This window comes from Acanthopagrus latus, chromosome 6 (assembly GCF_904848185.1).
Source record: "Acanthopagrus latus isolate v.2019 chromosome 6, fAcaLat1.1, whole genome shotgun sequence".
NCBI classification, from domain to species: Eukaryota; Metazoa; Chordata; class Actinopteri; order Spariformes; family Sparidae; genus Acanthopagrus; species Acanthopagrus latus.
In genome coordinates, this window is record NC_051044.1 from 33467884 (window position 1) to 33480663 (window position 12780).

Consider the following 12780-nt stretch of genomic DNA (forward strand, 5'->3'; position numbering starts at 1 on the left):
TTGACTGGCGCCAAAGTGTCTGTGTATGACAATAGGGACTTCTTACAAAGCAAAGCAACGTGCACAGAATGGTGCTGAAATGCCTATTGCACCTTTAAAATAAAGGCACCAAAAATACTTGGTTAGGTTTCAGAAAAGATTATGGTTTAGCTTAGAACCACTGCTTTCTAAAAATGTCCCTTTTCAAGTCTTGCTTTTTATGGGATTTGGAAATGTGACAGTTGCATTTGGGCTGTCTGCATCTATCAGCTACTTACCACCTCTATCACCTGTTTTATTCCTACTGATCATTGATTCCTTCACTTATCACTACAGTCACAATATTATGTGGAAATCAAATTGATAGCTCATTTCCCAGCAAGTCTAATTCTTGCATGGCTTTGCACTTACTGGAAGTGGGGTCATAAGGCACGTCAGCCAAACACCCACCACCCTGAGCCTTATCAGCTGCACTTTGCTACCAGCTATTAGTCATTAATGAGCAAAATATAAATCTGACCCAACATCTCTGAGTCCTGGACTCTGCTTCGATTCATCTTGAAGAAAGGTATTTAGATCACCACTCTGTTTGGTTATGTGTTGCATACTTTAGCTGCAAGTTACTTCATGTGCAAACAGTGGTTAAATTGTACTGCAATTATTAGTAGATGCAACTACAACTAAGAATTATTTATCTTAGGGATTATTATTATTTAATAATCAATATTAATACACTAGCATATAAAATGTTAAAGAATAGTTCATTAAAAAACACATGACTAAAATGACATTTGAGAATTACTTCTTCTGTCCATAGCAGAGTTGCCAAGAGTTAACATACTGGTCTGTTTTATACTGTTTCATGAAATCTGTTTTAGTCTTTTATTTATCTTATCTCATGTGCATGTTTTATGATCAACCAGAGGTTCACTGCTGCTGGTTGCATCTCCAGGAACACAATGGCAAGACTCCTCACCGGTAAATACCTTTAACTTCTTCCATTTTTATACTTCATACACCAGTTTTGTTTACACACAGACACACACATACATATATCAAGATGCCAAATGTATATAGACCTAGTACACACAAATATTCAAAGGTTTGGCCACAGACGCATGACTACAGTGACATGGCTGACCACTCTACTGTATATCTTGAAATGCTTTTTCATGCTTTTACTGTGTGGAAAGTCAGCTTTACCAATACTGTATATATAATTTGTATAAAAGTTTTCCAAAAATCTAAAATATTATACATGGAGACAATGGACAACGTTGTGCGATGGTTCATTCAGACTGACAATTAGAAGGGCAGACAAAGATACCTCTGAGTAAAGTTGCATAAGCCTAACATACATAACCTTGTTAAATCACTAGTTATTGTTAAAATGAACTGTAAGCTTAGCATCCAAATCTGTTCAGATTTAAAAAGGAACAGAACAGGTTTTGTGTCAGTGTGTAGTGCACAATAATGGCCATAACAAGTGGAATCGACAGGTGTGTTGCTTCAGCAAAGCTATCCGTTAATGTTTAAAAATAGAACCTGCACTTTTATGGACAAAAATATTTCAAAAGGAAATAATGTATTTATTATTTGTATCAATAAAAAAATCAACAGTCATTGAAATGCTTCAGGAGAGACAGGTAGGAGGCCAAAAGCAAATTTAATGACCTCTCATTACCGTAATTCATTCACTCATGCATTTACAAGTTAACCTGCATTAGTAAACACTTTAAACTAAGCATGTAAATGAAAGTTGTTGGGAAATAACTTACAATGTCAACATTTTTAATAACTGTTCATTAGTGAAGAAGCTATTTTTGTCAATTTAGCATTGTATTTTGGAAGCATTATTAATCTTGACCTCCTTACTCGCAAAATGCAAATGTGTTCAGGCTACTCAGCTGACTTAACACTAGTTTGTAATTCAATAATTTCCTTCATTGAAAAACTAAGCAGAATGAAATATTGATAAATAGAATAAGTTACACTTCATTTTACAGCTCTACAAATGTCATGGTAAGTAGGTGCTAGTTATCAAGCAACATATTTCTTTAAAATTACACCCAAATTTCCACAATAATTTCCTCAAAGTGTATCTAAAATTACTTCAATGATATTTGATAATAATATTCCGATTTTTACCTATAAGCACTTAATACATAGCTGCTAATCTCTTTAATATATTTCCAGGAAACTTCCAACTGCTTATCCTGCTTAACCTGCTTGATCCTGCTGACTATTCTATTTTAACTTCCAATTAGTTTCTGTCTAATACAGAAGAGTATTAGGGCCAGGGATGAGGGAAAGAAATCAGAGGAGGAAAGAAAAAGTTGAAATGTTGAGAATAAATCGAAACACAATTTCATGAATGAAGTCAAAATGTTGAGAATGAAGTCAGCTCTTCTAGTCCCTTTAATCCAGTCAGGGGAGCGACTGACAGCTGTGAGAGCTGCTTGAGCATCCGGTCTCTGCCACTACTACATCCCTTCAATTTCACCTTGCTTGAATGCGGACATCTCTTCCTTGCTTGAGTGGTTTTTCCTTCTGAACACACAGTCTCTACAGAGTCCTAATACTGACGACTACACAGCGTTTATGAGCTAAAAGAGAAATAATGTCTTTGTTTTAAATTCGATTCTGAACTGCAGTTTCACCAGTTCATTTACACAACGCATTTTGCTGAGGAGTCATATGTGCTGTTTGATGTAGTCTCAAAAGATTGACTTTAATCTTGAATGTCAACTTTATTGAGACTTTTTTCTCGAAGTGCATAATGACAAAAAAAAATGTTCTCCTGATATCTTTTTTCCTCACCCCCGGCCCTAATACTCTTCAGTAGTCTAACTTCTCTGCAACAGGCCACTGAATGTAAGGTGATGCAGCTTTATTTAGGAAAAAAGAAGAAGAATTGCATTTAATAGTGTAATTTCAAAGACACTTCAAAAAACATCTTACTACAAACCACTTTCCTTAAAATCTGTGGACCTGTAAAATAAAGTGTTTGCTTTTACATTTACACTTTCCGTAAAGATATTTTGCTCATGTATATTGTTAAAAATGACCTGGCAAATATATTAACTGTATGTTTCTCTTGCAGCGCTTTTAAATGTAGTTGATGTTGTTTTGCAGACCTGGTTCCTGTTTAACTGTATGTTCATCTTAAGCATGTATGTGCTCTATACATATAATGTATATAATGCCAAACAATGACATCTTATTTGTTCCTTTTGCTGTAGCTCTGGGCATTCTGCTCATGCTGCACATTGGTAAGCATTTGTTTTTTTAGAACAACAAGCACTGACTCTTCTTCACACTAATATTATCAAAACGATCACATTTTAGCCATCATTGCTTCAGTCTTCTCATCTAACCACAGCCTCATCCAGTAAACTGGTGTGCCACATGACCAACTGGGCCCAGTACAGGCCTGGGGGAGGCAAATTCACCCCAGCCAATGTGGATCCCTTCCTGTGCACGCACGTTATCTACTCTCTAGCCACCATCAACAGCTTCAACCAGCTCAGCCCCATCGAGTGGAACGATGAGCAGCAGTATGGCAGCCTCAACAGCCTCAAGAATGTGTGAGTACACTTACGGACACCAACATTCAGCTAAAAGGCCTTTTTCAAGACAAACAACACACACACACACACACAATGTTTGGTGCCACTATTAAACATTTAACTTTTTTACTGTCCAGCAATTTTCAAGCCAAAACAAAATGAATCTGCAATGTTTCCTCTAGAGCTACATTCTCGTCTCAGTGGAATGGCATTTAGAACAATAGCCTTGAATGCTGAAGCCCAAGTCAATAACATTTTAAAAACAAATGTATGTCAAAGAAAATTTCCACCTGACAATTTCGGGAACTCCAAAGTCCTGTTATGTGGATCATGAGACCAAGCCTAACACTGATTTTTTTTTTTTTTTTTTTTTTTCCTAAAGCTAAGTGAACTAAGGGAAAAAACAATAAATTGATCACATGACACATCACAGAAGATAGAAAATGTGTTGAGATAAGTCATTCACATAAAGCTTGGTTAAACGTAAGTTCAATTTATTTCAGATTTATTAGATACAAATATATCTCAAAATGTTTTCCACACCAGTACTGGCATCTATTCACATGTTCTGTAGACACTGTTTAAAAGAGCTGTCTTCTATTTATATAACAGAGACACTTTTCAGGTCAGCAGGAACACTATTTCCATTACTGCAAGGACAAACACTAAAAGTTGATTGTGTTAACAAAGGCAAGGAGTGACATCATTACCTAACCCAGCACAGAATGACCTGAGTGGACTAACAGGCCTACAGCTAAAAAGATATCAGAGCTGAACCCTGAAGCATAGTCATTTAAAACCCTGTCTACTGTGACAGACAGTCAGCAGAGTGATTTAAGACTGCAGTCAGATCTTGTAGTGTGAGTTATATCACACAGTGGCAATCTTCTTATGGTTGTTTGGCAAGTCCTGAAAAAGCAGCATGGGAGTAATCTGATATATGAATACTTTATCAATATGTATTAACTGAATAAATGGTAGTCCAGTGGGTTGAAGTAGTATAGATTTCATTGAGATGTGTAGAAAATGTACTGCTGCCTCACAGCTAGAAGATCGCCGATTCGCGTCCCGGTTGGGTGGGTTTTCACCGGGTACTCCGGCTTCCTCCCACAGTCCAAAAACATACTGAGGTTAATTGATCATTCTAAATTGTCCGTAGGTGTGAATGAGAGTGTGGTTGTTCGTCTCTATGTGTAGCCCTGCGATAGACTGGCGTCCCCTGCCTTCGCCCTAAGTCAGCTGGGATAGGCTCCAGCCCCCCCGCGACCCTGCAGAGGATTAAGTGGCGTACATATAATGTGTACAGATGATGGATGGATGGATAGTCTATCTGTGTAGTGTACTGTATAAATAACAAGAAGGCAGTGGACTTACTGATAGATATATTTTAAAAAACAAACAAAAGGAAATTGCACCCCCAAAACTGGCTACATACAAAAGAAAACCACATCAAATCCACATCAAAAAATAGCAGGACACAATATTTCATCAACTGATTATAGAAAAAAATCAAATTTACAATCCAGGCCTCTCAAACAAAAACACATGCTACCGTGCAATCAGAATTTAGGATAACCAGGGGGCCAGTCAGATTTTCAGGGGTGGCCCTGTTGAAATTAGAGCAGGGGGCCACAAACATTTTTTCTATGACTAAAAGATCCATGTTTTGAGGTCGGTCAGGCCACATGCAATAATACTGTAATATTCAAAACAAAATGTCCTTTTCATTCAAAACAACAAAATACGAACTAAAATAAAAATCATATCAATTTTAACATAAATTAAAATACACAGTTGAATATTTCCTCTTTTTGTTTGCCTTCAAACATTGTGTCCATCACTTCAGTCATGCATTGTTTTATTTCATTGTGTCATAGATGTGACAAGAATCCTGCTTGCAGCTTGTTATGATGATTTCAGTGCATTTATTTGTGTTGTGTTTACCTCTGAATTTTAGGAAATGACTCTTCAAAATTCCTATGCTTCGTCTCATAGTGCCGTTTCAAATTGGAAATCTTCATCACAGCTTCTCCTGGCATATTGTAACGCCCCTTGTGGACTGTGGCTGTGATTAAATGGTGTTGAGTTTTAACAAGGATGATAAAAATGTTGACACCGTGAGTGAAAGGGTGTTTGCCAGGAGAGACTCCCTGTCTGTTAAACTATTGTCATGTGCGTAGATACGGGATGAATCTGGCTAGAATTTGTTAATTGTAAATGTTTATATTATTGCTGTATTATTGGGTCAGTAGGTCTTCCAGAGGAAACAAAAATTGAAAAAGAGATCTTAGTAGTGTCTCATTCACTTCTCCTACACAACTATGAGATCTCTGTGAGATCAAAGTGATCTCAATTGTTTCTCCTGAGAAACAGGTGCAGAAAATCTCAACTTGGGCTACCTGTAAGTTTCAAAGGGGATCTCATCATGCTCTCGATGAAGTTTCAGAATGTCTCCCCAGTGCTGGAAAGGACCAAGGTTTAAGTGGTAAAGTCTCAAGTCTCACCTATTGCTCCTAAGGAATTTTAGGAGAAACATTTGAGAAATGTTTGAGACCAAAAAAGACTACAACGAGACTGAAATGAGAACTCTCATTGAGCTCCTTCATGGCTCCATAGCCATAAAGCTTTGAGCAGTAAAATTTTCCTCTGGGTTGTCCTGGTTGAAGGGGGAATGAATACAATGCAAAGACCCTACTTCTTTGAGTTGCAGATTTTCACTGTCCACTTTTTTATAGCAGTTGGAACACCCCATTTTCAGTCCCTTACAATTGGCAAAATGTAAATACGCAAACTGCTCCGAAAACAAAAGTGAAAGTTAAAAGTTGTGCTTGCAGCAGTGAGTGACCCAGATGTCTGTGTATTGTTGGCATGGAGACAAGTCCTGGTGTACACATGCTGACCCAACCAAAACACATAGTAAAGGTATAACAGGTCGGGGGCCACAAACAGGAGGCCGCCTATTGAGGATCGCTGAATTAGAGGGTGTTTGTTGCAGGACCCCAAAGCAGACAACCAAAATGGAATAGGTTTAAAGGAATTTAAAAGGTGCTCCATTCTTGGAGAACCTGAACCACTGCCATTACCTCCTGATTACTAATTTCATAGTTCTGTTCAACAGAGGATATGTGTCGAGAGAAAATTCACAGGGAGATTTTGAGAGATAAAATCACATTCAGAGAGAACAACTCCTACACCAGAGTCAGAGGCATTAAATTCTACCACAAACTTTCGAGAGGGATCAGGATGCTTGAGCACAGGGACACTGGTGAATAGTCCTTTGAGTCATGAAAAGCTGATGCAGCACCTTCTGTCCATGTGAAGGGGGACCAGGCAGATGTCAGACTGGTGAGGGTTGCTGCTACTTTGCTGAAGTCACAGATAAATCATCTATGAAAATTAGCGAAACCCAAGAGGCGTTGGAGCCATTTACAAGACAGAGGAGTGGGCCAAACTTTTCGGCTTGGATCTAAGTGGGGACCCTTGGACTCACACTTTTTGGGTTTCACAAACAATTTGTTTTCCGGAAGCCTCTGGAGACCTAGCTGCACCTGTTGTGCATGCTCCTAAAAGGTGTGGGAGAAGATTAGAATGTTGTCCAAGTAAACAAACACACAATGATGTCACAGAGGACGTTGTTGATTAGGGCTTGAAACACAACAGGGGGAATTAATCAGGCTGAATGGCATCACCAAATAAGTGACCCAAAGGCGTATTTAAGTCGGTCTTCCATTTATGTCCTTCCTTGATCCGGATGAGATTATTTGCCTTGCGGAGATACATAATGGGGGGTTCAAAGAAGCTATCTTTGAGGGGAAGAGGATACTTGTTTTTGATGGTGATGTCATTCTGTCCATGGTAATCAATGCAACTATGTTATATTTCTTGCCACAAAGAAAAATCCTGCACCCCTGCTCCTAGAATAGTTGTAAAGCCTGCTATTGGGGAGATGTGCACCTTGAGGTAGATCAATGGCCCAATCAAAAGGTCTGTGATGGGGAGCTCAGGATTAGCTCCTTGCTGAAAACCTTTGCAAATTCATGGTTCTCGTGGTACTAGAGATGGGTAAAGAGATGCAGGAGGGGGCACCAAAGGAGCTTTGTTGATGGAAACAGCAGAATGGAGGTAGTGAGAATGGTAGCAAACACTCCAGCACTTTGCAGCGATACATCGCCATCGCCATCGAATTAGATGTGGCACCTCTGCCCCGAGAACTAATACAAGTCAATGGAGTGAACTTTATAAACATTATAAAGTTAATGCCTATGATTTATCCATTCACACGTGTACATACATATTCAGGAAACAGATAGGAATCAAAAACAACTCAAGTAACTTCTCTGATTATTATAAACATTAACTACTCCTTATATGTTCAGTATACAGGTTGGCACCAAATCCGCGGATGTATTTTTATAATGTTTTATAATGTTATAGTGTTTACAGCTGCCTATGTATGTAACACTGTTACTGTGAGGATATATGACAATTAAATTTTGAATCTGTGTCTATAATAACCACATCCTGGGATGTGCAGGAAGTACAAATCATGACAGGGCCCCTGGTTAGACCCCTGAAAGCAAGTATGTAATATGTACAATGAAAAAGAAACTCTTATTTACAGCTGAATATAGTCAGAGTTAAACATTTGGACATTAGTGTTGCCAGGAACAGACACAATTTAAAGTTTCTTTAGTTTTTTCTTTCTGGGAGGAATGTCTACCCCAGATAACAGTTTGATCTGAGCATTTTTAGGTATTCAGTCTTATCACTTATAATCAGTCACCAATGTTTATAATTTCAAAGGGTTAAGTGGTGACATGGTTATGTTTGTCTCTCTCCCTCTGCTATAAGCAATCCTGCTCTGAAGACTCTGCTGTCTGTTGGAGGCACAGTCAATGGAATGAGCCCGTAAGTTCACATTGTAGCCCAGTTTTTGCAGCCTTCCACACACATTCTCGATTTCCTCACAACTCAAGTCAGTAAACCTTCCTCTGACACTGTAGTAGCAGAAGTGAGGCAGCATCTTTTGTTATACAACCCACCAGATTCATCTCCATGGTTGCCAAGCCTGAGAGTCGAGCAGCCTTCATCAGGTCAGCCATCAGCTACCTGCGTACCCATAACTTCGATGGCCTGAACCTGGCCTGGGAATATCCTGGACACAACGGCAGCCCACAGACAGACCGAGAGAGGTTTTCTCTGTTGGTTCAGGTTAGCATGGACCTCATTGTCATTAATGGCATTTGGGACATAGGGGTGTGTGCCACTGATTTGTCTGCCAATGTGGTCCCTTAAAGCTGTCAGTGTTTTAGTTAGTTAGTGAATCTTTTGTGATTATAGCATTTTAAAAAGATATTCTTTTTAGATGACCAAATATGAAAAAAAATTGGACAACTCTGCTGAGAAATGGTGCAGTCTGTGTAGCTTGCAGTTTGCTTATCTCAACATCCATTGGAGTATTTGCTTTACTGTATGCTACACACTTTAAAGACCACCACAAGATCTCAAAACCCTCCGGTCACTGAAGTTCCAACATTGTTTAAAATCAAATCAGCAATGTTGTACATTTAGACAAAACGATACATAAAAAATCAGCAGTAAAAATGTCATGTTAGCTAGCTAGTTAGCTACCAAGACATCAGCAAAGCAGTAACATTATCGATCGTTTTATGCATGTTATAAAGAAAAGGACCACGATGCATTGGAATGACAGAGTTCTTATATTCCTCAGTTTGAAGTGTTCCTCTGTCTGGAGGGTCATGGAGCACATACACCTCACCCTGCCCTCTATCCCGACAAGAATCAGAAAACACTACTCCTCAGCATGAACACGCAAAACAGAGAGGCAGGGGTGTATTGAAATTGTGGCTTAAAGTCTACAGCCATCATTCTGAGGGGGATATTCATGTTTCTATTAGATTTGATAGCAATAGGTCTAGTAATTGTGTTCATCAAAACTTTGATAAGAGATAAGATAGAAACAATCAGTTGTAGAAGATCTAAGGTGTTTTTGTCCATTCTGCCTACAGGAGCTGTCCAAGGCCTTTGAGGATGATGCCAAGGAAAACAGGATGACTCAGCTACTACTGTCAGCCAGCGTTGCTGCTTTCCGCCCCACCATTGACAAAGCCTACGAGGTCAACAAGATTGCACTGTAAGTGTGTTTTCGCTGGACCCAATGTATGTTTGTCTGCAGAAAGGTAAGGCAGACAAAAAAGTATAGTTTTGGTAAGTAGTGAAACACAAGCATGGTACTGGTACTGGTAAGTTCTAATGATACCCAGCCTTACTATGAATGAGAAGTGTAGAGGCATCAGTTTCTTGTGCATGGACACTTGGTAGGAAGAAACTGAACCCCAGATCAGTATTCACAGATAGGACAGACTTTTGAGCAATCACTTGACTGAATGAATGTTTCCCTTATCGTGCAGAGTGAGAAAGAGTTTCACATTTACTGTTAAACCAGACAGTTTGCATGTATTGTACACCATGTGCTTCAAAAATGGTCTCACTGCCGATCTAAAAAGAGCCTTTTTAATTCAATAGTCACTTTGACTTCATCAACGTCATGACCTATGACTTCCATGGAAGCTGGGAGGCAGCTACCGGACACAACAGCCCACTGTACCCCAGCCGTGTGGATTCTGGCTCACACATTCATCACAACATTGTAAGTTGTGCACAAAGACACAAAAAAGACAGGCACTGTCTGGCACTATTCATCATTAAAATTACACTACATGTGATTTTGACTCAACATTTATCAACAAATTCATAATTCAGGCTTTATCTCATATACTATGGTTCCCACTTTAAACTGCATTCACTGATTTTGATCACTAGGTGACAGAGGGTCTCAAAAGACATATGCAAATGAGACATGATATGATATTGGATATTGATATCAATTTACAAATAGCTATTCACTATGTAAAGCTGCAGAGGAGTTACATTAGCATGCATTTGGAGTCATGTTTCTATGCAGCATTTAAATGTACAGAAAATCCAATATTCAGTCCCCTTTAAGATCTGGTTTGGTCTTCAGCAACTCCTGAGAAAAATACTCAGCTTTTTTTTGCTGCTAGAACTGTAAAGCTATACAATGAGCTGAAAGTTGCAGAGCTGGCTGTTGATTCACAGTGGAATCAGAACTGGATATCCTTACACTACAGGGATTTTATTGATTGGTAATATAAAAAAAATAGTTTTGGGGTGCCCCAGTAACTCACATGGTAGAGCATCTACCATTAATCAAGAGTGAGTCCTTACAGCAGCATGTTATCCCTCTCTCTCTCATATCTTTCCCATCTCTCTCCATCTATCATTTCAGTAAAATAAAGCAGAAATACAATATTTGAGAAGAAAATTGTTCCTCTAATATTTTTCTCCTTGGTCCTTTTGTTAGAACTCTTCTCTATCCCACTGGCTGTCTCTGGGAGCACCAGCTGAGAAGCTGCTGCTGGGCTTCCCCACCTACGGACGAACCTACCGCCTTAGCACCGGTGCCACTGGCCTTGGAGCACCAGCTAACGGCCCGGCAGATGCTGGACCCTACACTCGTACTGCTGGCTTCTGGTCCTATTATGAGGTACAGCACACTCATATAATGTCTAGTTCTGTTATTGTTAAAAATCAGCATGTCCCAGCATAAAGTGAACAGAATGATGAGGGGCAGGAAGAGCGTCTCACTATGAAACTGAAGGCCACTGACCAAGCTGCTGTTTCTGACGAGTTGGGAGGGAGAACATTTTGCTTTATACCCGACCTACCGACCCTTGTGACAAGACTTGTGTTTTTCTGAATTAGATCAAAAAACAAATACAGCTCTGATAAACTACTGATGCAATATTACAAATGTGAAAATGAGGGTGGACTTCTCCTTCAAGTAAAGATGGTTTACTCTGTTTATGTTTCTTTGTTACCAGATCTGTGACTTCATCCCCAGTGCTACTATTGGATGGATCTCTGAACAAAAGGTTCCTTATGCTACCTATGGGAGTTCATGGGTGGGCTATGATGACATGAGAAGCTATTCTTCCAAGGTAACCAAGGGTGCCATTACTACCTGTAACTATTAATGTTACAAAGCAACAAATCCCACTTCTGTAAATTGTGATCAAATTAACTCAGTAGAAGTCCCTAAAACAGACAGTTTGTATTGCTGGTATTTGTATTTCCTATTTTGCCTTCCTGTGTATATATTTCATAAATTTGTAGCTGCTTCTGTTTAACTGCCTTATTGATGATGTGGTGTCCTATAGGTCCAGTGGATGACCACCAACAATCTGGGAGGTGCTCATGTATGGACTCTGGATATGGATGACTTTGGTGGATCCTTCTGCTCATCTGGAGCTTATCCTCTCATCAACCACCTCAGGATATCAATGGGTACATTTTGTAGTTCGGCTTATTTACTGAGCCATCCATGCTCACTGTGGTTGCTTTTGATTTCTTTTTAATCGAGTGATCAATCAAAAGAAAGTGATCACAGTCGTGATCTTGTATTTAATTGATACTTTTTTGATAAAAAAAAAAAGGTTTAGTTTGAATTTTAGCAGTTTGTAGTCAAAAGTTCAAACATGGTTGGTTTAGCATTTGTTTATGAAATTTGTTTCTCCATGTCTAATTCCTCAGGCTTCCCCCCAAAGCCCACCACCACTCCAGCCCCCACCACAACCAGGGACCCTGTGGCAGATTTCTGCAGAGGCCGCCCCGATGGACTGTATGAGAACACAGCTGATAAGACCACGTACTTTCAGTGCTTCCAAGGAAACACCTACCTGCATCGCTGCCAGCCCGGCCTCATCTACTGGGACTCCTGCAAGTGCTGCAACTGGCCATGACCCATAGAAACATTAACTACAAACACACACTCCAAACAAATTCCTTGAATTTATTAATCTGTAAAAGCCTTTCACATTGTGTCAAATTGCACTGATCAACCTCATGGGTTACAGCTGGAACCTGCTTTCCAAAAATAATAAACAAAACTTACATGACCTGATGAATGATATGCCTGATTTATTTGTACTTTCATTCTTTTGTTGAATAAAAAACATTCTGCATCTAATGTATTCTATATTTCACGTTTTTTTTATTTAAAACATTTTTTTTCAATTACACACTCGGTTGTATTAAAGCTGCTACATGTAAGAATTGTCCAACCTATTAACACTGTCAGAAACATTAACCTTTTGTGAGCTATTGCTTAACAGCCAACATTAGCAGCTGT

At 39.2% G+C, this 12780-nt stretch overlaps 1 protein-coding gene across 1 annotated transcript; it reads left to right on the forward strand.

The window, feature by feature from the left end:
• Positions 1-478: 478 nt before the first annotated feature.
• Positions 479-12547, forward strand: chia.1 (chitinase, acidic.1). Its single transcript, XM_037102410.1, has 12 exons — positions 479-547; positions 903-957; positions 3222-3251; positions 3362-3566; positions 8400-8456; positions 8594-8759; positions 9578-9702; positions 10095-10218; positions 10954-11136; positions 11474-11590; positions 11810-11936; positions 12183-12547. The coding sequence occupies exons 2-12, from the start codon at positions 939-941 to the stop codon at positions 12389-12391; spliced, it is 1362 nt and encodes a 453-aa protein (XP_036958305.1). The 5' UTR covers positions 479-547; positions 903-938; the 3' UTR covers positions 12392-12547.
• The last annotated feature ends 233 nt before the right edge of the window (positions 12548-12780 follow it).

Bases quoted from the DNA above. Each gene is read 5' to 3' on its own strand.
- chia.1 (XM_037102410.1), top strand. The intron at 10,219-10,953 runs GTAAGTTGTGCA...TCCTTTTGTTAG, and splicing joins CACACATTCATCACAACATT to AACTCTTCTCTATCCCACTG. The intron at 11,137-11,473 runs GTACAGCACACT...CTTTGTTACCAG, and splicing joins GCTTCTGGTCCTATTATGAG to ATCTGTGACTTCATCCCCAG.